This window comes from Mizuhopecten yessoensis, unplaced genomic scaffold (genome assembly GCF_002113885.1).
Source record: "Mizuhopecten yessoensis strain PY_sf001 unplaced genomic scaffold, ASM211388v2 scaffold8071, whole genome shotgun sequence".
NCBI classification, from domain to species: domain Eukaryota; kingdom Metazoa; phylum Mollusca; class Bivalvia; order Pectinida; family Pectinidae; genus Mizuhopecten; species Mizuhopecten yessoensis.
In genome coordinates this window covers 1,910,004-1,935,277 of record NW_018407364.1, presented here as the reverse complement: position 1 = coordinate 1,935,277, position 25,274 = coordinate 1,910,004, and the positions used below count along the sequence as shown (strand labels likewise).

At 39.2% G+C, this 25,274-nt stretch overlaps 1 protein-coding gene across 3 annotated transcripts; it reads left to right on the top strand.

Moving 5' to 3' along the window:
• The first annotated feature begins 1,426 nt into the window (after positions 1-1,426).
• On the top strand, positions 1,427-25,274 carry LOC110454799 (calponin-1-like). 3 transcript variants are annotated; one of them, XM_021504510.1, is made up of 6 exons: positions 1,427-1,753; positions 20,489-20,555; positions 21,241-21,327; positions 22,349-22,422; positions 23,368-23,572; positions 23,908-25,273. In XM_021504510.1, exons 2-6 carry the CDS (start codon positions 20,505-20,507, stop codon positions 24,103-24,105), a joined length of 615 nt encoding a protein of 204 aa, XP_021360185.1. In that variant the 5' UTR covers positions 1,427-1,753; positions 20,489-20,504; the 3' UTR covers positions 24,106-25,273. The 3 variants fall into 3 exon arrangements, with proteins under 3 accessions (XP_021360185.1, XP_021360187.1, XP_021360186.1); XM_021504512.1 differs by lacking the exon at positions 1,427-1,753 and adding an exon at positions 7,927-7,945 and having other exon boundaries at positions 23,908-25,274; XM_021504511.1 differs by lacking the exon at positions 1,427-1,753 and adding an exon at positions 12,588-12,606 and having other exon boundaries at positions 23,908-25,274.

Here is a 25,274-nt window from a genome sequence, read left to right as displayed (position 1 = left end):
TTTATTTCTCAATATCCCCCGCCTCGTTTATTTATTTATTTATTTTTCTTTCTCTCTCTCTCTTAGTCTTACTTTCCCTTTTATACCTCTAGGACCTGCTCTAACCTCTTTTCTATCACTTCTAAACAATGCTTTTATATAACGGACACAATTTAGATGGAATTTAATTATACATAAACATAATTAATTATTAACTATACCTGGAAATATGCAGTTTTATTATAAATGAATATATAATGAATGAATTGTAATGTGCGAGAGGAATAATGTTTATGTATGATATATTTGCATTGTTATAAATTTGGGAAAAAAATAAAAAAAATTACAAAAAAAAAGGTCCAAATGGTGTTACATGTACGGGTAGCTCCTAGGTCCAAATGGTGTTACATGTACGCGTAGCTCCAAGGTCCAAATGGTGTTACGTGTACGGGTAGCTCCTAGGTCCAAATGATGGGGTTACATCTACCCCTAAGCTCCTAGGTCCAAATGTTGTCATATGTACCCCATAGCTGCATGGACCAAAAGGGGCTACATATAACATATAGATCCTGGTTTACATATACGACCATAGATTCAGGCTACATATTAGTTTACACACACAGTAGTATATATATATTTTAGTGTAAGTCCTTACGAATGACGTGTTCCTGTTTGGGGAAAGTACAATTTTATCTTCTGTGACTGAAATGATTAACGTTTCATTGAAATTCATATCATATGGAGTAGATCTGAACAAGCAAAATGTAAATGTTCTAAATGTTCATACTACGGAAGTAAATGATTTGAGATGTAATTACACACATTACTCTTCACTTTGTACTGTTTGTTGTGCTATTGACTATTACATAATGTGTTAAAATATGTATATACTGTTGGGTCGCAAGGCCTGAAGTCAATGAATGAATTAAATCTGTAAAACAAAACCAAAAAAAACCCACTCGAATTACATAATTTGGGGGGAATTTAACGATTAGAATAAACAATAATGCTTATTTACACACACAATACAGTAATAGACACGACCATTTACAGTATCGGGTACAAAACTGTTTACTCAACTCTAAGTCAGGTTACTTATTGATATATCATACTTTATCCATAACGTTATAACTTGGACTGGATCGGGCACCTTTACTGGATCGCGATTATGTTCAAAATCTTTAGGACACTTCACTCATTCAAAATGTCTTAGTACGGATTTTGATTTCAAATTCACTGTCGAATATTATTGATTACGTATTATTGATTACGTGTAAGTACATTTTTTTGTGTAAAGTTGTCCTCAAGTACCCGATTGGAGAGTCCGCCCTTCCCGTTTCCTAAAATTTGTCATTGTCAGTGTAGGAGTTGTCTTTCTTGTATTTCATTTTTCGTCGGTGACTCACTACAACAATTAATATGCAGAACAGTTTGTGATACATGGGATTAAATTCATATAATCATTGATAGATACTAAGTGTGTATACCTATAGCACATGTTCACTTGTCATAATTACAGCACGTTGGTTTACGTCGCTAGTGCCCCGACAGACACCGCCGTGTACGTATGGGCCTCCGTACGGTGCCGTACAACGCCCTCGTTCGGCACACCAGACCAATTGCAAGGCAGGGACAAGTCACTCTCCGTGACCACACACACACAGTACATAGCTGTAGCACACGAGCTCGCGTGACGGTCTAACACAAACACGCACTAATAACTGGGATTTATACTGGACTATTGGATTACTATTTTTATTTCATCACAAAAAAAGTAAGTACATATGTTATAGATCCCCGATCCCCCGGTACTTGTCTCCGGCCGCCCGTCCCCTAGTATGTGACACCAAACATGCCCTGCCCCGTGTACCATGTTTCGGCCCACCTGTATGGGGAACAGGACATTGCCAGTACATACCAAATGGTGGCATGTCTTTAGTTAGAACTGTGACATATCATTATAACAAATGAATAGTTGACGATTGTTCACTAAAAAGGTAAAATACTGTACCGCTTCACCTGTTCGGCAGGTGCGAATCTACCGTAGCGTGGCCATACTTTTACATGTACTTCCGTTTTGAACACCCGTGGTATTCACATTAACGAAGGAAGATAATCAGGGATTAGGAATGGTGTACATATAAATATTTAAGCCTGCATTGTATGTAAATCATCAAAAATAACAGAGGTAATACCCTCGCTCGAATACTTATGTACAATTAGTGAACATGTTTATTTTCAAGATGTGTCGCATGTAATGTATCAACAGTATTAGTAAGTTTCGGAATCACCTGTCACAATACCTGCTGATTGACAGATGTACGATCGCCCTATATACGCGTTACATATAAAGACTACTGGAGATCGATATTACCGCGTTTGATACCGTGATATTATCATACCCTGAGGTCATTATTGGAGATAGCATTATAATTACAGGAAGCCTGTCCGTCTGTTTTATAGCTTATACGTATACCCTACAGCCAGACGTACCCCGGGGATACAGCTACCGTATATATTTATATACCTGTTCACCCGACGTCCTTGCGTATTATTATACAATGTAGTAACCTGCGGATCCCGTTTAGGGTATGATGTTACAATACATTTTTCCACGGTCGGGTTGGTCTGCTTGTACAAAATGTAATGGTTTTAAACGGTATGAAAGGGTCACTGTTCAGTAAAAAAATGATCACCAACAATCTGTTGTGATCTTTTTATACGGCAAACGTGTAAACATTTCTAAAGTAAGTATATTGCTAATGTTACATAATACATGTACATACACTTGTTACATTACAACAAATCATATACTATATATAGCATAAACATTATGAAAATATGTACATGTATTATTATCGATAATAATTAGATAATACGCTTTAGTTTTCTTATACAGGTATGGGTTCACCTGTGTATACAATTGGAATCGTGAATAACTAACTGTAGTGAAGTAGGAGAAAGCTATCTGAATTAGCAGTTTATGCACAATACAGTGGTAGATTTCTCCACTGATAAAGTTAACCCCAACACGTTTTGCTGATGTATCAGGTATGGTTACCGTATATCTCACTTATCCATGTACCGCGCGATAAGGTATGGTATACGTGGTGAGCCAAATATTCTGACGAGGGGCTAAATTTAGAGACACAGACTTCCCGTGATTAAAATACCACGGCAGTTGACCATATATGGAGCTGAATAAATTAGTTTTCATATGGCCTGGACTTGAATGAGTAATTCATTTGCATGTGTGTAATGCCAGGAATGGATGATGGAGTGAGTGTATTGTGTTTTCGTTGGCAGTTGTTCAGCGACGGAAACAAATTCCCTCTCTAGCTTAAAGTTCACCATTTAATTGATTATAATGCTAGCGAATTGTAAAGGTTACTGATGCAGATGTCAATATTTATATTCCCTCGTCACAATTGACTAGTAAAACGAGAATCCAGCCCCTTTTTGTATTTCTTGTTCCTGTGAAACATTGTTTTACTAGCTGTTACATGTATATGGAGTCATGTGGCCCTGTTGTTGTCCTATAGGCCCCTATGGTAGTCCCAATCCCCTGTTGTAGACCTCTGCTCCTGGTTTAGCCCAGACCCATCGTAGCCCCCATTCCCCTATTATTGGCAACGTCCCATTTGCTTTCCTATTATCTCGTTATTCGAGCTTCTTTTGTATCTTTAGCACCCTGTTGTTGTTCCAGCCCCCTTTTGTTATCCTAACCCCAATTCCCATGTTGTAGCACTAGCCCCTGTTTCTATCCGAGCCCCATCCCGTGTTGTTTTCCCAACCCCCTTTTGTTATCCTAACCCCCATTCCCATGTTGTAGCACTAGCCCCTGTTGCTATCCGAGCCCCCTCCCGTGTTGTTTTCCCAACCCCCTTTTGTTATCTTAACCCCTATTCCCATGTTGTAGCACTAGCCCCTGTTGCTATCCGAGCCCCCTCCCGTGTTGTTTTCCCAGCCCCCTTTTGTTATTCTAGCCCCTGTTGTAGCCCTACCCCTGTTGTTTGTCCTAGTCCCCTTTCGCTGACCTATACCCTTAAGCTTGTTGTAATCTTTAGCCTCCGTTGAATGCTCCTGTTGTTATCCTAGCCCCTCTTCCCCTGTTGTTTTTAGTCCCTGTTTTATTCCTAGCCCTTCTTGCCATGAGACTGTCCTAGCCCCCTGTTGCTGTCCTATACCTTTGTTGTAATCCCAAGCCTCCGTTGAATGCCCCTGTTGTTGTATTAGCTGTATATATACATTAGACCTACCAGACTACATCGTGTAGCAACGCAAGTCGATGGGTATTTATTGAGGCTGAGCTAGAAACCGGAACAGCCGGAAATTGGATTATAATATTTCATGCATGGTGTGTCAGTCTTTCTTTCCGTTTTTATCAGACATAATACGAATAAAACACATTCAATACACATGTATGATGTACGGTGATACTTGACGGCTTGACATTACACGAACAATGAACACTGTGAAAAGGAAAGTGCTTCAGACGTTATCGTTTATTTATTATTCAAGACTTGAAATCTTCAAATGGAAATTTTGTCGGAAAAACTTTTCAACTCGGAGGAAAACCTTTAAAGTTGAAAAATCTTTGAGGCAGTATCATTTGTTAGCGTAGCTGACAATGTTTAGATGACAATTAATTACTTTTTGGATTTTGTTGAAATCTTTTTCGTGTTAGAAAATTAATCACTAATGAAATTCGAAGAAAAACATCTTAGAACGTTACTGCACGTACAAAGAATGCGGATGTACACGGCTAGAATCGACTAGATATCACTAACTTTTACGTGTGGGAGTGGAATTCATCACATTCCAGCGTGTATACATGAATATAGACCGTATAATGGTAAAGTCGCCGTGTCAACCAGGCCAATTATCATACCGCCAAATCAGTGTAATGGTACTACACTACCGTCCTGGTTACAAACCTTAGTCACTTTCTAATTCTGCTAAATGTGACAGCTGACAGACGTGGTAATATAACACACACACACAAGGTTTATTATAAATTATAAATACCACGACAGATAGACACGTATTACATGAACCAATAGAGGTTTCAGGTTACTTCTCACAAACGTATAGCGTTGTATTTTAGTATCTTATACAATTGACAGTCAGCGTTGATCTTGTGGGGTCAAGCGGTTTTAGTGAGTGTGACGTTATGGGGTCAAGTACATGTGGTTTTTACACCTCGTCCAAAGCCATCACATCCTTCTTTCCTTACTATAGTTTCATGTTTCTGCCCAGCACGTAAAACGAAAGCTATTTGATAGTGGTCAAGCGACAGATTTGATGTTTTCCTTTACAAATTGACGTATTGTAATTAGTTCAGGTGTATAGTTCAAGGTACGTCAGAGGGGTCACTGACTCCTAATTACAAATGTCCATACCGGGAACAAGCTGCGCCTTGCTTCACATGTACCTTATCAGACAGTATTTAGGTAGACTTTCAAAGTGAACTAAACGCATTTTGAAGTCTCTACAGCGGTAGGATTATCTCCTTGAAACCGAAGTTGATTATCTAAATGTTAAGACGGGAATGTGTTGACAGTTTGTACATGCACTGTATATATAAGATTCTAAAGTGTAGTGCGAGGCTAGCTAACTTCGGGAGTGCGATTTGTATAGGTGTACTATAAGTCTCCCGTAATCTAGTGGTAGGATTGGCTGTATTTACAATGTACATAGAATGTTTGCTATATCACCGTCGGGAGACTGTCTATGGAGTGCTTGTCTCGGGTATCTGGGTAATAAAACCATAATGAGAAAAACCCTTCAAATGTGGACTGAAGACACACTCGACACGATGTCCTCATTAAGTCAAGGGATATAGAGCTTCATATAACTCTAGTACACGGTGTTTTCAGGAAGTCGGGTGCTATGTGTGATGCAGATATACTGCACCGGGTTTCCTCTGTGCTTCATAATTTCTGCAATGTACATAGGCTACAGATGCACTCCACAATATATCCTCGGGACCTCTGGTGCTAAGTATGCTTCAGGTATACACCACGAGTGTCCCCAGAGCGTCCTATATGTAAGCTTCAGGTACACTGCGTACAATGTCCTCGGGACCTCTGGTGCTTAGAATGCAATTAGGTGCTGCAATATACGTAGGCTTCAGATACTCTCCACAAGTTGTCTTCGGGACCTCTGGTACTAATTGGTTGGTTGGTTGACGGGTTTTGCGCCTACATGAATCCGCCCTTACGGGTTTTCATCTCACTGACGGAAGTCAGTGTTCTGTCGGCGTGGTACTAAGTATGCTTCAGGTATATATACTCCACAGGGTTTCCTCATGGCGTCTTACGTGCTGTAATGTACTTAGGCTTCAGATAAACACCATATTTTGTCAACCGCTAGTTCGGTGCTTTATGAGCTTCAGATGACTTCTACAGGGTGGGGTTCCCATACTAACATGGTGTCTATAGAGCGTCAGGTTCTAAGGAGCAATTACCCATCTTCTATAGGGTTTACTGCAGTCTTTGAGCAACGCACATTGCTCCAAATAATTGGACCTTGCTCTGAATTATGTTCTCATGTGCTAAGGACAGTGCACCCTGCTTCAGTTAGATTTCCTCACGGGCTTAGGTCAAGGGGTTAATATAAAGGGTGTTTTCACATGTTTAAGTGAGGTAGTTTTGTTCTGTTCGGATGTCTTCATTGACTAGGGGGGAGGGAATATCTTGCGCCGTGTTATATGTTAGTAGTTCAGTACTAAGGTCCTGGTCTACAAATTGTCCTCCTGTGCTTTAAGAGTAGGAGGAAGAGTCTTGAAGGGCAAATAGCATTTCTCGAATGTGTCCATATTAAGGAAAGTCGTCCTTCCTTAAAGATTGGTCTTATATGATTTGGAGGAAGGGATTTACCTCCATATGTTGTCATCAAGTATAAACAGATGCATTGATTATACAAGTTCATATCATGATTTTAAACAAAGTATTTTACTCCAAATTGGTAATGTATTCAATGACAATTCAGAATTTATGGTGAATAAACTAGTCGGGATGTTTGTAATAAATACTGTTTTTGGAGTTTGCATGTATCAAAAAAGCATGGCCCAAATATGAACAATGTTTGAATGACAGTTTGTAAGGGTTTGTACCCCACCACTCTCCCTTTCCATATGTCTGTCTGTATGAAGGCAGTTTTAAAAGATGGTGGTACATTGTAGCTGAAAGTTTTGTCCAGATTGTCAGTAGATTGGGGGCGAACGACGCTTAATGTCGCTAATGACAGGCCCAACAGGCCCAACACTTCCGTTACGTACCTACTTTACACCTCTTTACTTTGCTACGTCACCGCTTGAATACAACCGCCGTTATTGGATCAGGTAGGTTGTGGGGTAAGGTCCATTCGTGGGAATTTATACAGTTTAATATCAGGTTTATCTTGACAATGATTAACCAATGAATGGTCCATGACGGAGTGAGATTATACCATTGTCTATACAGAAAGGCTGAACCCGGCCGACAACCGCCTGCCACACTTTACCGTATACTACAGGTATACACATATTGACAGGTAATCTGAGATCGTTGCCAATGAATTAAACATTACGGGTTCGTTCAATGTTCTGCTCGTATTGCAATCCGTTCTTATATATCGGTGATTAAGTATATGTCTAAATTCTTAAAGATAAATTCCAACAACGAACATAAAATGACTTCCTTCCTTACAAGTTAACACACGACCGACAGGAAATATGAACATTACACATATTATATATGTATACAGATTCTTAATGATAAATATGTATATCCCATAAGCGATGGAGAGTCTGAAAGTTATCATTCATGTCTCAGAGTCACGTGACCGGAGCCGGGCCACATCACACCGTGTTATGTTAATTATTTGTATAAAAACTATACTCAAACGATTGTTGTCGAGCCCGGACGGACTGTACCATTGTTGTAAACAGAATTATAATTTCGATAGCTTCAAATAGAATCAGGTAAGCACTAAATTGTCGTTTAAATCTCAGCATATGTATTCTATGTAAGACAAGTGTACATTGTGAAGAAACCGGTGTTGAGTTTATTACTAGTTCCCGTATACAGAAACCATTGTATAACAGAGGATAGTACCCGTATAAAGAAACCATTGTTAACAGAGGAACGTACCCGTATACAGAAACCAGTGTATAGCAATGGCTAGTACCCGTATACAGAAACCATTGTATAACAGAGGATAGTACCCGTATACAGAAACCATTGTTAACAGAGGAAAGTACCCGTATACAGAAACCAGCGTTAACAGAGGATAGTATCCGTATACAGAAACCAGTGTATAGCAATGGCTAGGACCCGTATACAGAAACCATTGTTCACAGAGGATAGTATCCGTATACAGAAATCAGTGTATAGCAATGGCTAGTACCCGTATACAGAAACCATTGTTAACAGAGGATAGTATCCGTATACAGAAATCAGTGTATAGCAATGGCTAGTACCCGTATACAGAAACCATATGTGACACAGGGTACTCGTATATAGGAAACAGTGTAACAGTGGCTAGTACCCGTATACAGAAACCAGTGTAAAAAAAGTGGCTAGTACCCGTATACAGAAACCAGTGTATAACAGTGGCTAGTACCCGTATACAGAAACCAGTGTATAACAATGGCTAGTACCCGTATACAGAAACCAGTGTATAACAGTGACTAGTACCGTATACAGAAACCAGTGTATAATAGTGGCTAGTACCCGTATACAGAAACCAGTGTATAATAGTGGCTAGTACCCGTATGCAGAAACCAGTGTATAACAGTGACTAGTACCCGTATACAGAAACTATTGTATAATAGTGGCTTGTACCCGTATACAGAAACCAGTGTATAATACTGGCTAGTACCCGTATACAGAAACCAGTGTATAACAATGGCTAGTACCCGTATACAGAACCAGTGTATAACAGTGACTAGTACCATGTGTAAAGTTTAAAGCTTGGTATAATCATTTTAATGGTATAACTCAATATCGAGCAGAGAGATCAGTCACTACTTAGCAGGAATATCGTGTCGTCATGGCAACCAAAATGTCCTCCCGTCAAGTCTTTGTCAAAGAAACGTGACCAAGGTTCATTGATTGATAGGGAAAACGCGTGTCAGAGATGACGTAATTTTGGCAATGTGAGAGAGTCAGAGGGAAGCTGGTTGGGATGATCAATCCATTATTCGGTCAGACATGTTTATTTCTTCATCGGTAGGAAATCGATGTGGAAGGCGTAACATTGTTTAACGCGCGTGAATGAGACGGTTGACGTAATAATATAATTCAATAGTTACTAGGGGCCCCGGTAGTAAAGTTTGTCTGTCTCTGTAGTATTGTATGGCGGCTTCAGGAGTAAGTATGGCTGTCTCTGTTGTATTGTATGGCGGCTTTAGGAGTAAGTATGACTGTCTCTGTAGTATTGTATGGCGGCTTCAGGAGTAAGTATGAAACTGTCTCTAGTATTGTATGGCGGTTTCAGGAGTAAGTATGGCTGTCTCTGTAGTATTGTATGACGGCTTCAGGAGGTAGTATGGCTGTCTCTGTAGTATTGTATGGCGGCTTCAGGGGTTAGTATGGCTGTCTCTGTAGGATTGTATGGCGGCTTCAGGAGTAAGTATGTCTGTCTCTGTAGTATTGTATGGCGGCTTCAGGGGTAAGTATGGCTGTCTCTGTAGTATTGTATGGCGGCTTCAGGAGTAAGTATGTCTGTCTCTGTTGTACTGTATTGTGGCTTCAGGAGTAAGTATGGCTGTCTCTGTAGTATTGTATGACGGCTTCAGGAGTTAGTATGGCTGTCTCTGTAGTATTGTATGATGGCTTCAGGAGTAAGTATGGCTGTCTCTGTAGTATTGTATGATGGCTTTAGGAGTGGGTATGGCTGTCTCTGTTGTACTGTATTGTGGCTTCATGAGTAAGTATGGCTGTCTCTGTAGTATTGTATGACGGCTTCAGGAGAAAGTATGGCTGTCTCTGTAGTATTGTATGGCGGCTTCAGGAGTAAGTATGGCTGTCTCTGTTGTACTGTATTGTGGCTTCAGGAGTAAGTATGGCTGTCTCTGTAGTATTGTATGGCGGCTTCAGGAGTAAGTATGACTGTCTCTGTTGTACTGTATGGCGGCTTCAGGAGTAAGTATGGCTGTCTCTGTAGTATTGTATGACGACTCAGGAGTAGATATGACTGTCTCTGTTGTATTGTATGGCGACTTCAGAAGTAACTAAGTATGGCTGTATCTGTAGTATAGTATGGCGGCTTAAATAGTAAAAGTATGGCTGTCGCGACAATATATGGCGGCTTAGGGAGTAAGTATTGCTTTCACTGTAATATTGTTTTTCGGCTTTAGGAGTAAAGTATGACTGTCTCTGTAAAATTGTATGGCTGTCTCGATACTATTGTATGGCAGCCTCGATAGTAAAGTATGACAAGTATAGCAGCAAGGCAAGTATGACATTATTCGATGAGTATGACAGCCACAGTATTAAAGTCTGGCTATCAAGGTATTATTGTATGGCAGTCTTGGTAGTAAGGTACGACAGATATAGCAGCAAGAAAGTGGCAATATTTGATAAGGACTGTCTCGGTAGTATCGTATGACCGTCTCTGTAGTATAATAATGAATATTGTATTGTTGTCTCGGTAGTATGATACGGCATCTTTGGTATTAAAGTATGACAAGTATAGCAGCAAGGCATGTATAGCAGCCACAGGTGTGAAGTATGGCTGCCTCGGTAATATTGTATGGGTGTCTCGGAAGTAAGGTATGGCTGTCTCGGTAATACTGTATAGCTGTCTCGATAGTGTAGTATGGCTGTCTTGGTAGTAAAGTATGGCTGTCGCGGTAGTGTAGTATTGCTGTCTCGGTAGTAAAGTATGGCTGTCTCGGTAGTGTAATATGGCTGTCGCGGTAGTGTAGTATGGCTGTCTCGTTAGTGTAGTATGGCAGTATCGGTAGTAAAGTATGGTTGTCGCGGTAGTGTAGTATTGCTGTCTCGGTAGTAAAGTATGGCTGTCTTGGTAGTGAAGTATGGCTGTCGCGGTAGTTAAGTATAGCTGTCTCGGTAGTGTATAGTATGGCTGACTCGATAGTGAAGTACGGCTGTCTCCATAGTGAAGTATGGCTGTCTCGGTAGTGTAGTATGGCCTTCGCGGTAGTGTAGTATGGCTGTCGCGGTAGTGTAGTATGGCTGTCGAGGTAGTGTAGTATTGCTGTCTCGGTAGTAAAAAATATATGGCTGTCTCGTTAGTTTAGTATGGCTGTCTCGGTAGTGTAATATGGCTGTCGCGGTAGTGTAGTATTGCTGTCTCGGTAGTAAAAATATATGGCTGTCTCGGTAGTTTAGTATGACAGTATCGGTAGTAAAGCATGGCTGTCTCGGTAGTATGGCTGTCGCGGTAAAGTGTAGTATTGCTGTCTCGGTAGTAAAAATATATGGCTGTCTCGGTAGTAAAAATATATGGCTCTCTCGGTAGTTTAGTATGACAGTATCGGTAGTAAAGCATGGCTGTCTCGGTAGTGTAATATGGCTGTCGCGGTAGGGTAGTATTGCTGCCTCGGTAGTAAAGATATATGGCTGTCTCGGTAGGTTAGTATGGTTGTCGCGGTAGTGTAGTATGGCAGTATCGGGAGTAAAGCATGGCTGTCTCGGTAGTGTAATATGGCTGTCGCGGTAGTGTAGTATTGCTGCCTCGGTAGTAAAAATATATGGCTGTCTCGGTAGTTTAGTATGACAGTATCGGTAGGAAAGCATGGCTGTCTCGGTAGTGTAATATGGCTGTCGCGGGAGTGTAGTATTGCTGCCTCGGGAGTAAAGATATATGGCTGTCTCGGTAGTTTAGTATGGTTGTCGCGGTAGTGTAGTATGGCAGTATCGGTAGTAAAGCATGGCTGCTTCGGTAGTGTAATATGGCTGTCGCGGTAGTGTAGTATTGCTGTCTCGGTAGTAAAGATATATGGCTGTCTCGGTAGTTTAGTATGGTTGTCGCGGTAGTGTAGTATGGCAGTATCGGTAGTAAAGCATGGCTGTCTCGGTAGTGTAATATGGCTGTCGCGGTAGTGTAGTATTACTGTCTCGGTAGTAAAAATATATGGCTGTCTCGGTAGTTTAGTATGACAGTATCGGTAGTAAAGCATGGCTGTCTCGGTAGTATGGTTGTCGCGGTAGTGTAGTATGACAGTATCGGTAGTAAAGCATGGCTGTCTCGGTAGAGTAGTAAAGGCTGTCTCGGTAATGAAGTATAAGGTAGTTTACATTTCAGTTTTACTGACGTGTAGGAGGGTGATTCCTTCCTCGTTGTTAACTTTAGAAGCTACACATGCTACTCCAGACTCTAACATGTATTACATGGTCCGATGGTCATCATTGGAGTAAACTGTAGGTACTACGTACGGTACAAGTAACAATGTTTCCAGGTTAGAGTTGGGAACAATACCACATGTATTGGTTAGGGCTTAGAGAACCTAGAAGAGTTCCGCCCCGTCGGGCGCCGATCGGTTACAAATTCTTACGATTTGTGTCACACTGACTTGACTGTAACGGAAGGGTGTAAGTGCTACCTGTGGTATCTGACCTACACTGTACCAGGTGTAACACTTTCTATACCTATCTACGTCACGACTAAGACCAGGTAAGCTTGCATGAACATACAACGTTAACCTTCAACAATAATGTTTATTCAAACCTTCCACATGTAAAAAAGTTGTTCGTGTATGTGGAAGGTTACGTTTTGAGATAAGTGTTAAAATGTCATTTTGAAATTCAGAGTTTATGCTTCTGAAAGTTCCATATCTAGGTTCATGTAGCACTTTCAATACCAGGTATAATACAGGTACAATTCCTCCTGAACTTTCGGTACGTTATTCCCTATTTGTCACACTCCCGCCGTGGGTCGATGTGACACACGTCTACATGTAAATCTAATGCATTCACCTTGTTTTCCCGACAGATTACTTTCACACGGGTTCCTATGAAATAACAACCACTACTCTAAACTTTGTCTCAAAGCTAGTTCCATTCTAGTTCCGTTCACTGCCCATACAATATGATTGACTGGCTGCTGAATCGACAATTTTAGGTTTACACACATCCATAGCATACCTTAAACGATATAAGAAATACAAAAAAGACCTTTATTTCCCTATGTATAAATGTACATTTGGACTGTTTCAATGATGCAAACTTTTAGCGTCGTGGCCAGGTGTGTGTCCTAAGCGATTTGCAACACACAAGTCGCTTATTTCGGTAGCATGTTTTACTTTAATATTCAACCAAACTGCTTTCCTTTGCAGTATTTTAAAACGGTTTTTTTTTCTTTTCTTAAAATGGCACACCCATACATTAAGGAAATGAAGTGGAAAAGTTTAGATGTATTTTATGTTTCCTGTATGAACAAGTACTACACCAACCAAATGGAAGTTAAGTTATTTTGATTGCGACAATTGCACTCATACCTATGAGTTCTGTCGCAAATATCGGAAGAAGAAGAAGAAAAATGCAAGTGTTGTCACGTGATTACATTTAAATATTGTTCACGTGCACGTGACGCTTGGAAGTCATTTTTGTAGCATTGTAAAAAGTTTTGAATCAAACGCTGAAGTGACTAAGATTGTTGTTTTACGATGCACACACTAAAATACAGCAATGTTCAGGTAAACTTCTCTCAGTAGAGAAATGGCTGATAAAATGATTTTTATTGGATTTCTTTAACCGAAATGACACTTTAAAAAAAATGCTCGTCCTATTTATTTCAGCTTTATGTTCACATGTGAAATCAAATGAAATTGCGTGTGTCATGTCCTCAGGTAGATGGGAGTTTTGTTAATCGGCTCGCTCACACACTTGCACAGATAGTCTCTACATGATTTTGTTTAACTGTATCTTTGTACATCTGCTTGCCATAAAACATACGAAACACAGATTATAACCATTCATCCCTCCTCCCACTCTGTCGACATTCTCACCTCTCCAGTTAGAAGCTGTAGTAACAGCTGACTGAGACATTTACTACAGACAGTCGCCTTAGATCTACGGGAATGATTTACTGCCCCGGTAAATATCCTATACACACACTACATGCTCTTCTTCCAGGTAAACATGTAGAAATGTATATGAAAGGAGAGAGATTATAATTATGTATCAATACGTTTACGTATTTTGGAAGTAGTATTCATCTGGACCGAAAATCAGCCTTATACAGCGACATTTGTTCGACACTTGGAAGGTATTTAGAAATGTTTGAATCCTTTAATCTCAATTCTGACGACGTATTTAAAAATGTCTTTAAAAAAACATCTTTACGATTGTGCTGCCACGTTTAATGGTTTCGTCTGTATATTGCTGACATGAAAGATATACTAGGATCTACATATTCCGAAAGGTATCAGGACTTCCGAAATGTTCAGCGGTTGATTAGTTTAATCAGTAATTTTATTGTTCAATTGATCTCGTTCAAGTTCCATTTATAGTTTGTTTAACTTTCTATCTCATGTTCTGGGTCCCGTTTTCCGTAATTTGTCGCCATTGCAGTTTTCCGCTTTGATCGTTCGAGTCGATATGTGTTTCGATGTAACGCCTTCTTACTCTAATCTTGTTGTATCATTCTGCAAATATGCAACCCTTTTCAACTCTAGCCCCCGAGATAACTAATTGTCTACGCAAGTCAACTTTCTACTAGTAGATAGTATTCATCAAATATTGATACATAGCGAACACTAGCGTGAAGGTATGTGTATGATAAGCGTACCACACAGGACACGGGGAAATAGTTTGTGAGGTCAGAGAGACGTGGTCATTGATGACCGAATACACACACCTAACAACAAAAGTCAATCAGGATTCACTAGACTTGCTTAAGTCAGCAGCTCAGTGTGAAAAATGTGTTCGGAAAAGTATAAGGTTTATTGAATAATGAAAGAAGGAGAAAAGTTGTTGAAAAATAAAAATGCATCTGAAATTGTTTCTCAACTTTTAGACATCATTAATTGATTGAAATAATACTTATTACAGGTCAAATATCGTTTTACAATATTCTTGTGCAAATGAAAGAATGGCATTGAGTCAGTATTTTGTCCGTATGATTTTTTGTTTGTTTTTTGTTTGATTTTGTTTAACGTCCTATTAACAGCTAAGGTCATTTAAGGACGGCCTCCCCTGTGTGCAAGATGCATGCGTGTAGTGTATGTGTGTGTATTTTGGGAGGCTGCGATATGTTCGTGTTTGTCTTCTTGTAATAGCGCGGAACTGATGCCGACTTTATAGTGCTACCTCACTGAAACATACTGCCGAAGACACCCAGCAGGACGCCCCACCCGGTCACATTATACTGACAACGGGCGAACCAGTCGTCCCACTCCTAATTTGCTGAGCGTTAAGCAGGAGTAGAAACTGCCATTTTTAAAGACTTTGGTATGTCTCGGCCAGGGGACAGAACCCAAAGCCTTCCTCACAGGGGCGAACGCTCAACAAATGGCCAAAAGTGAGGCATTGACATTTTAGAAATTATTTTATCAGCATTACAAATTTTATATATCTCCAGGGAGGTCATATTCGTGGGGGGAAACACCAGTTTATCTAAAAGCCGATTTTGTCTTGCATTTAGTGGCTATAATCAAAATTAACCTTACTGTAGTCAACTTATAGGCTACAATCGGGAACCGTCGGCACTTTTCGAAAACGAGAAAATACACTTTCTCGTGTACGGAAAGTGTCGACGGTTCCCGATTGACAACTGTCGTCGACACATGAGGGATTTCGTCGAGGAGGGAGGGTTTTCGCTGAAGGTTGAGTAAAGTTACCTCGGCGGTGTAGTTATGTCCAAGGGGAAATGGATTCGTCGACAAGCTGGTAGTTGTGTGAAGACGATGGTTCAAAAGGACGATGACAATTTTTTCGTTTTCACTTACATCCTGATTTGGCTTCGTTTGTCTTCGAACACTATCAACCAAACCTATATGAATGAGGTTTTGTCCAGTCGATTTTGGATAGTTAAGTCAGAGACATATGAATTGACCATCCGACATTGGCGGCATTATATTGTTGTGATATAAATTTGGATCTGGGACAATTCCTACCTTACTGGCTATTTCATTGTAACGGGAAGCATTCAATGACATCGGGAATGATTCCTCTGAAGACTTTATTAAATATCCGCGTTGATATGTTGTTTGTATTGCAAGTGCCTCACACAATATACCGCCAACAGAAGGAACATTATAACGGGTGCGTAAGCATACAAAACACATCTGTTACAGCATGGTCAGCTTAATGTAAACTTAATACATTCTAGAATTTGTCAATACTGTTTAAGTTCACTATTTCTCTTGTGCACATACATATATATTGGTACAGTTAAAGCAGCTTTCGTATAGTAACAAATATAACAGTATAGGTCTTTATTAATTTAAAGTCGTTTTACAATAAAAAATAATAATACCATTATGCTGTTTATGCAGGCGACAAATGGACACATAGTCCAGTACTGGGTTTTGTTCACAGTATCAACGTTAGGTCAATGGAACCATGCTTGTCCGGTGGAGTAGTACCCCGGTCGTATTAGTTCACGACAGGTCAACAATAAAGTATGTTGGTCTGCTAATAATCCCTTCAGTCCACTTCAGGCTGGAGTGTTAATAAATACGATCTGTCCGGGACATCTGTACAGATCTGTGGAGTCACAGGGACGTGCGAGTCAAACGACAGACACAGCTATGGACTTTCAACCATTGCTGAATGTTTTAGAGGTTTAATCAATATATATATATGACGAAAATGATACTTCAGTGTTGATTTAAACCACAGGGACATGTGAATTTGTTACAGCTGTATTTGGACCTAAACTAAGGTATTCAGAGTATTTTTTCATGTTTTAGGGGTTTAGATAGGCTTTCGGTAAAAATGACACCCCAACAAATTATCAGGTCCCGATGTCAGTGTGATCTAAACCTCTAAAATGGCCCTACTACATTAGAAAATGTCTGAAAGCAAACTGTCTTAATTCTCAGGTACCTGTGTTCAGAGCTGTGTGTGAGCTGGGGATTATGTTTATTAAGTTTAGTTGTCTTGGGGCATCTTCGATTTTGGAATTACCGATGTGTGATTAATTACAAATCAATTCCAATCGTGAATTTATTTATATATATATAGGTCGAGAGGGAAACTCTGTTAGATAGGTGGGCCGAGGGGCAATCTGGTAGTTAGGTTGGCCAAGGGAAGCCCTGGCGGATAGGTGGGCCGAGGGAAACCTTGGTAGATACGTGGGTCGAGGGCAAATGTGGGCCGAGGGGAAATCTGGTGGATATGTGGGCCGAGGGAAACTCTGGTATTACGAAATGGAATTTATTCATTTACAACACCACTAGTTTAAGTCTAAATATATATTTCCAACTTATATCAATCACTCTTTAAGGGTTGGTCGCAAGCGCACAGGGGGTGTGTGTATGGGAGGAAATGCGAGCACCCAGAGAAAACCGTGGTGGTTGGGCAGGTGATCCAATAACTTTTCCTGTCCGATAGGGGGATCGAGCCCCGGCCTTCTTGAGGATAGGCAAGTGCGCAATCCATTGCACCACCCGACCACCCGACCACCAATGGTGTTGACACTTTCGTGTTACTTTAAGGATAGGTTGGTCGAGGGAGACTAGACATAGGTTGGTGGACCGAGGGAGTTGCTGATGTCTCGTTACGTCGTCTATTGTCAGGGGTGATATTTCCCTTTGAGATATCTAAAACATTCTTTGTAGTAATGTGTACCATTATACTGTTATTGTGGTTGTCATGTGTGATTTACGTTTAGAGTTAAAGCGAGTGTTTTAAGGTCAGAGGGCACCACGAAATTGGTCCCAGGGCCAGTACTATCATGGAAAGGGTAAAGGTCATCAACTAAACCCCTAATTTACTTATAGCCTCTCTGTTGAATCACAGGAATGTATAACCTACAAAGACAGAATGGTGATGTTATTGTCCCTGAGATCGTAGCTGGTTCTTATCAGAGCCGACGGTTCGGGAAGTGAAAGACAATAGGCTTTCGATCGTCCGGACACATTTGTACATTGAAAACCACATTCGTTTGGTTTTCAAAGTTGATATCTGTATACGATACCGAGAACCTCGTCAGTTCAGACATGTTGGCTTCTGGTTAAAATGGAACCTCGTTCGTCCTGACATGTTGGTTTCTGTATAAAATGGAACCTCGTTCGTCCCGACATGTTGGGTTCTGTATCAAATGGAACCTCGTTCGTCCAGACATGTTGGTTTCTGTATAAAATGGAACCTCGTTCGTCCCGACATGTTGGCTTCTGGATACAGTGGAACCTTGTTACGATGTAGTCCCAACATTTTGGTTTCTGTATTTGTTCGATCCTCGAAGTCCCTACATTTTGTTTTCTGTATACAATAGAGCCTCGTCAGTCAAAACATTTTGGTTTTTGTCTACACTGGAACCTCGTTAGTCCGGACGCTTTAGTTTTTGTGTACAGTGACGCCTTGATGTCCCGTCGATTTGGTTCCAGTGTGCATTGAAACCTCGTAAATCCAGACATTTTGGCTTCTGTATACAATAGAACCTCGTTAGTGGTTTCGTTGGCTTCTGTATACAATAGAACCTCGTTAGTTCGGACAGTTTAGCTTCTGTATACAATAGAACTTCGTTGGTTCGGACTGTTTGGCTTCTGTATACAATAGAACCTCGTTAGATCGGACAGTTTGGCTTCTGTATACAATAGAACCTCGTTAGTTCGAACTGTTTGGCTTTTGTATACAATAGAACCTCGTTAGCTCGGACAGTTTGGCTTCTGTAAACAATAGAACCTCGTTAGTTCGAACTGTTTGGCTTCTGTATACAATATAACCTCGTTAGTTCGGACAGTTTGGTTTCTGTATACAATAGAACTCCGTTAGTTCGGACAGTTTAGCTTCTGTATACAATAGAACCTCGTTAGTTAAGACATTCTAGTTGCTGTATTTAGTGGAAACTCGTTTTTTTGCGCAGTCGAATTTTGTGGAACCTCGTTAGTTCTGACGTGTTGGTTTGATCGGTCAATTTCCTGTCTTTAATCAAGAATTTTCTCAAAAGTCATTGTATTTGCTTAGGTCTATATTAATATTCTTCAAAGCAATATTTTTGGCGGTAACATAATAATCTTTGTATAAATTTACTTTTCAATGGTTCTCTCTTTGGTTTCTACCTAATAACAGTCTTCTGCTAAATCAGAATAATGTTCACATAAAAATCAATTAGACCTAAGTTTTATATGATTTGCCCGGGGCAAGGGCTGTCCTCACTAATACGTTATCAGTAACAAAATCCATTAACTTCAAACTGCGTTAAGTACAATTTTATTGTTTTAAATACATGTATGTAGAAATACAATGTTTGTGTATATTCTACGATCATTTGAATCCATTAAGGACAGACATACATGTGTATTTTGTTTACTATTTCAACTGATTCACCACTGAAGACACATTTGAACTCTTCCAACTCAAAGGTTGGAATAGTTCATTATGAAATTTGAGGGGCGAATGAGTTAATCAATATGAACATATCACCTATATATAGATTTACTCAACATGTCACTAAGCCATCAATGTGCGATACAGGTGTGTCCAGGTTATGCGGGCCCTGTATCGATCACATCATCCTTTTAATCGGTAAATTATACGCTTTCCCGGAAGACATAGCTATCATCAGCAGTAATGTGATTGACCCCTAGGTCGTATCGTAGCGTATTCCTGGGCACGTGTTTGCATACCAATTAATGTATTTGCATACAATTAACTAAATACATATATTATCATATCTAGTTATAGGTTCCTCTTCCGTTACAGAAGATCGCCTATATTTATTCTTACTTAATATGATACAAATTTGCGTTAAATATATTTCTCCATACTTAATATGATACAAATTTGCGTTAAATATATTTCTCCATACTTAATATGATACATATTTGCGTTAAATATATTTCTCCAGACTTAAAATGATATATATTTGCGTTAAATATATTTATCCATACTTTATATTCTACATATTTGCGTTAAATATATTTCTCCATACTTTATATGATACATGTTTGCGTTAAATATATTTCTCCATACTTTATATTATACATATTTGCGTCTCCATACTTTATATTATACATATTTGCGTCTCCATACATAATATGATACATATTTGCGTTAATATTTGTTTTCACTTATCTTTCTCTTTTCCTCACTGTTTTTTTTTTAAATTGAATTGAAGACTAGTTAGACTACTGCCTGATTGTAAATATATATTACCTTGTAACAAGAGAAAGGATTATATAAGTTGGCATAACTCGCGTGCAACCCTTTTGTAAATATGTATGCAATAACATTTTGTTTGGTCTAAATAATTTACTAAGGTTAGGGGAAAACACATCAAAAAATGATTTTTGTTTTTGTTTTTTTTGTTTAAAGAACTGAATAGATTGGAACATTTGGTTAATTTTACTTACAGTAGGTATACAATTGTACGTGCTTCTGTGTTTCAGGCGTCACTAAGAAAACATGTCTAAACGTATGCGGGGATACGGGCTGTCAGCGGAGATAGACCGAAAGGTAGGGCTAAATATGTTGGAGTTATTTCCCTTTAACGAACCAGAGTCCGTTATCAGTATTGGATACACGTTATAACAAATTGTGACAAATTTATCTAGCTAAATAACGGAAGCAGGTGCCTGTGAGTGAACTTTATAGAGTTTTGAACAACATACTCCAAGTTCAATTTCTTTATTTCTCTTTACAAATTGCTGTACATGAATAGACATAACTTATTTTAAACTGCATTGTGCACTGCATGTGATGCAATAGATTGCATTAGCATTTTCTGTGTGTACATGTCGGTGTAGATTTTTTTTGTGAACTATTTTTTTCTTATCAAAATAATGACGTATCTTATCGTAAAATTTTATATGTAATGACCATTGATGAAGCTGTTTGTTGAACAAGAAATTCTGAAAAGTGACATTTGATCACAGCTAGGGCCCAGTTACATGTAGGTTGGTGCTAATGATTATATGTCATGTTGTAGAATATAATTAAGAAGTATAACTTCTCGACTGGTTTTCCCATACCTCTGATATTGTATATATGTATATATACATGTGTATGTTATAATTGCGTTGGCTTTTTGAATACCTGTACGTGTTCTAACTCGGAAAAAAATCTTGACTAGCTGAGTATCGATGTCTGTCTGTTTGTGAGTACAATATATATCCTAATTGAAACGTCTGAATATTTGTAGCGAAGAGATCAATATAACAATGAAATTGACCGAGAGCAGGAGGCCCGTCTCTGGATTGAAGAGGTCATCGGCGAGGAACTGGTCCAGGTAAAACTCATACAAATATCACATGTCACACACGTAGACTTGGACGAGACTGGATATAATATAAATGCTTCACTTCATTAGAGTGTGACATTGTCTATGGTGACCCCGAGGGTATCACTGTCACCTTTCGCCTCGGGTGACAATGATACCCTCGGGGTGATACTAGGCACTGTCACACTCTAGGCCTAATGATTGTAGTATTTATTTTATTATACTGGAATAAACCATAGCGGCTGAATCGAACCATTTGCGCATTTTTCTTGGTGTGGTTACTATTTTGCACTGTCACAATCACTGTAACTTGTTGCTAGGGCGTTGGGAAACAACCTTCCATTGACTCAATGTTAAAGCGAATGAGCTAGTGTGAAATGAACAATTTGTCTCGACCAATCAGAATACAGGATTTTCACTAGAGGTACATGTACAATAAAGATGTATGTCTCATAATAATACAATCTTGTTAGTCAGACACAAAAACTAGCATGTCACAGACATAAACTGTCTCACGCGGAAGTCCCCAAGAGAACTAAACAATGCAGACAAAATAAACCGAACTACCTACGTTTATGTACCATCTCAAAACTAACACCGGCAAACAATACTTACCCCTTGATATATATGTTATATTTCTCTGTGCAATAAAAAATGTTGTAATGTCCGGTTTCCATTCTATATAAGATACCGCCTGGTTTTCTCGGAGTAAATTGTTTGAACAGATCCGAGTTCATTGTACTTCCATTGAACCCATTTTTGAGCTCAGAATTTTCTTGAAAAACGATGGCGTTGTAAAATGTTTGAAATATGTAATGTAATTCATTTACTTCGTAAAGCGTAGATGGTGTTTACGGGTTCCTTGCATACTTATTTTTCTCCTTTGACATCCTCTTGGTGACAAACAGGGGACAGAAACCCGCGTTGCTCCATTACAACATTGTACTCTCTGCCGTTTCAGTATCTGTTGCTGGAACGCACAAATCATAAAAATGTAAACTCATATTTTGACGTTTCGCTTGTGTTGTAGGGTTCCGACAGAAGTCAACCTTTAACGTGGGACGGACTACACAAAAGTCTCATGGACGGTATCGTCCTTTGCAAGTAAGTAAAACATTGCATGGCTAACAAAAACACACCTTTAACCCTTGATACTCAAGGGGTTATGCTCACTTTCGCTCTCTGCATCAAAGGATCGAACTAGTCTTCTTGTCTCATCAACAAGGTGGCGCACCAGTGTGCCCACCTTGTTGATGCACACATTTGAGTCAAATGATTTCTGATGTAATATGAATTCAAAATCAAAATCACTCGGATAAGAAACAACCTGTCCATGGACTAATCTACCACAGGTTTGAAATCAAGGAATGATCTAACAGAATGTCAGGCATTGAACAACCTTTTAAAACATTTTTGACAAAAGAAAATCAACCGGAACGTTTAGACTTATGCACAGTCTTCCAGAACATTTAGATAGCGCAACAATGTTACCAGAAATGTTTCAGATGAAAGAGAAATCTGCCAAAGCATCAATAAACAATCTACCAGACTGTTTCTTGGTCAATGAACAATGAACCAAAATGTGTCTGATTAAAGAACAATCTCACAGAATGATCCTGATCAATGAACAATGTACCGGAATTTTTCTGATCAATGAACAATGTACCAGAATGTTTCTGATCAATGAACAATATACCGGAATTTTCCTGATAAAAGAACAATGTACCGGAATGTTTCTGATCAATGAACAATGTACCAGAATGTTTTCTGCTCAACGATCAATGTACCAGAATGTTTCTGCTCAAAGAACAATGTACCAAGATGTGTCTGATCAAAGAATAATCTCCCAGAATGATTTTGATCAAAGTACAATGTACCAAAATGTGTCTGATCAAAGAATAATCTCCAAGAATGATTTTGATCAAAGTACAATGTACTAAAGCGCTTAACAGTGCATCTTCCACAATAGTAGGATAGCCGAAGTAACTTCGAAACCGATTCTTATAAAGGGAGAAGATTACATTGATATATGTTTAAAATTTGTTCCAGATTAATAAACACTCTGTCACCTGGCTCAGTGAAGAAAATAAACAAACCAATGACTAACTACCACAAGATGGAGAACATCGCCAACTTCCTGTCTGCCATTTACGGATACGGTGTTGCTAAGGAGGACCAATTCAACACGCCAGATCTCTTTGAGAACGTTAACATGCTGGCGGTTGTCAACACCCTCCATGGGCTGGGCAGGGCGGTACGTAGTTTGAAAAAATACATATAATATTTAATTCGGATATTTTTTTATTTTTTTTATATTTGTCTTCTCATTAATATTTTTTAGCACATTTATGTATCAAAGTCAGTTTGTTTTAAAATATTGCTATGCTGTAGCTTGAGTTTCATCTGGCCCTGACACCAGACTAAGACATTTTGACAGATAGATGTCTGGTGTGGATCCTCCGCGCACACACACACGCCAGACATATTTCTGTCAGGGCTGGAGGAAACTCGGACTAGTTATGCTGGTAACTAGCAGAAACCCCTGTGTCATTTTAATAGCTGTTGATCTTTGGTTATATCTTATTTCAGGCTCAGAAGAATGGGTTTACAGGATCTGTCTTGGGACCAAAAGAAGCGGATTACAACCCTCGTAACTTTAACGAGGAGGTTATGAACAAGGGACAGACGGTAATCGGTCTGCAGGCCGGCTCCAACAAGGGAGCTTCCCAAAGTGGTATGAGCTTCGGCCGGACGCGGAACATCAACGAACCTTATGTGTCGAGCTGAAGTCGTTATCCCTAGGACTTTATAATTATGTAGGTCATGTTATACAAAGTCTCATTGCTTCAGTAAGATGGCCTTGAACAGATCCATATCGTATTTAATCTCGTATGTTCCCTGTTTCAGTAAGTTGGTCTCAAATACACTGCTGATAATGCATACTGTGGACTAACATGGATTCTATTTGAGATTGGATATTGAAGTGTGAACCTTTTTGGGGTAACACTGTGTTGACATCAGACAGAAGAACATAGATTAAGTTAAATTTTGTTTTTTTTTGTATTCCATAAGTATAATTCTTATAAGGTTTTCAAGTATGATATCTAGGTGTAGCTATTAATCCCACAAAACAAACCATTTTTCAACTGATTTTTTTTTTTAGTGAACGTCAGAATGTTATGTTTTGAATGAAGGTGCCATTTGACTCTTTAAGTGAACTCCTGGTAATGTCTGTTTACTATTGATAATACGGTAAATTAGATAATAGTTAACTCCTGGTAATGTCTGTTTACTATTGATAATACGGTAAATTAAATAATAACGCATTTGGAGTTCAGGAGTATGGCATCACTTTGTTACATGTGTGACTCTCAACCCTTTCACCCCTATGTTACTTTAGTAAACTCTTCCATGCATTAATCGGGATGAGTCCATTATGGTATACGGTGGTGAAAGGGTTCAATTGAGTTAGCCAAAACACAAAATACGATTGTTACAAAGATGGTTTAATTATGACTAAACTTGAATCTGCCAAAACCTGAATACAAATGTAATATGTGTCGGTGTATAATTTTGTTATGACTCTAACTTTGAATTAGCCAAGACAGTATACAATCAATAAGTACTAAATCTATATCATAGAGTTGTAACCAACGTTTTCTTTCTTTGTCAGTCTCAGTTTGTAGATCGTTTGAGTTTTATTTGTATTAAATGAGAAAGGACTTCAACGTATTGTTTTGACTCTAAACCGTCCTGGAAACTCCAGGGGTTACGCTCACCTACACTGAGAACGGAAATAGGGTAACCCTAGAGTATCCAGGATGACTCTATACGTATCAGTTCTCATAGCAAATTAGCTTCATTGTTAATTCATATAACTCTACATGTACCTCTATGTAACTTTACATTAATTCGGTGCAACTTGACATCAATGGTATTTTGTAACTTTACATTAT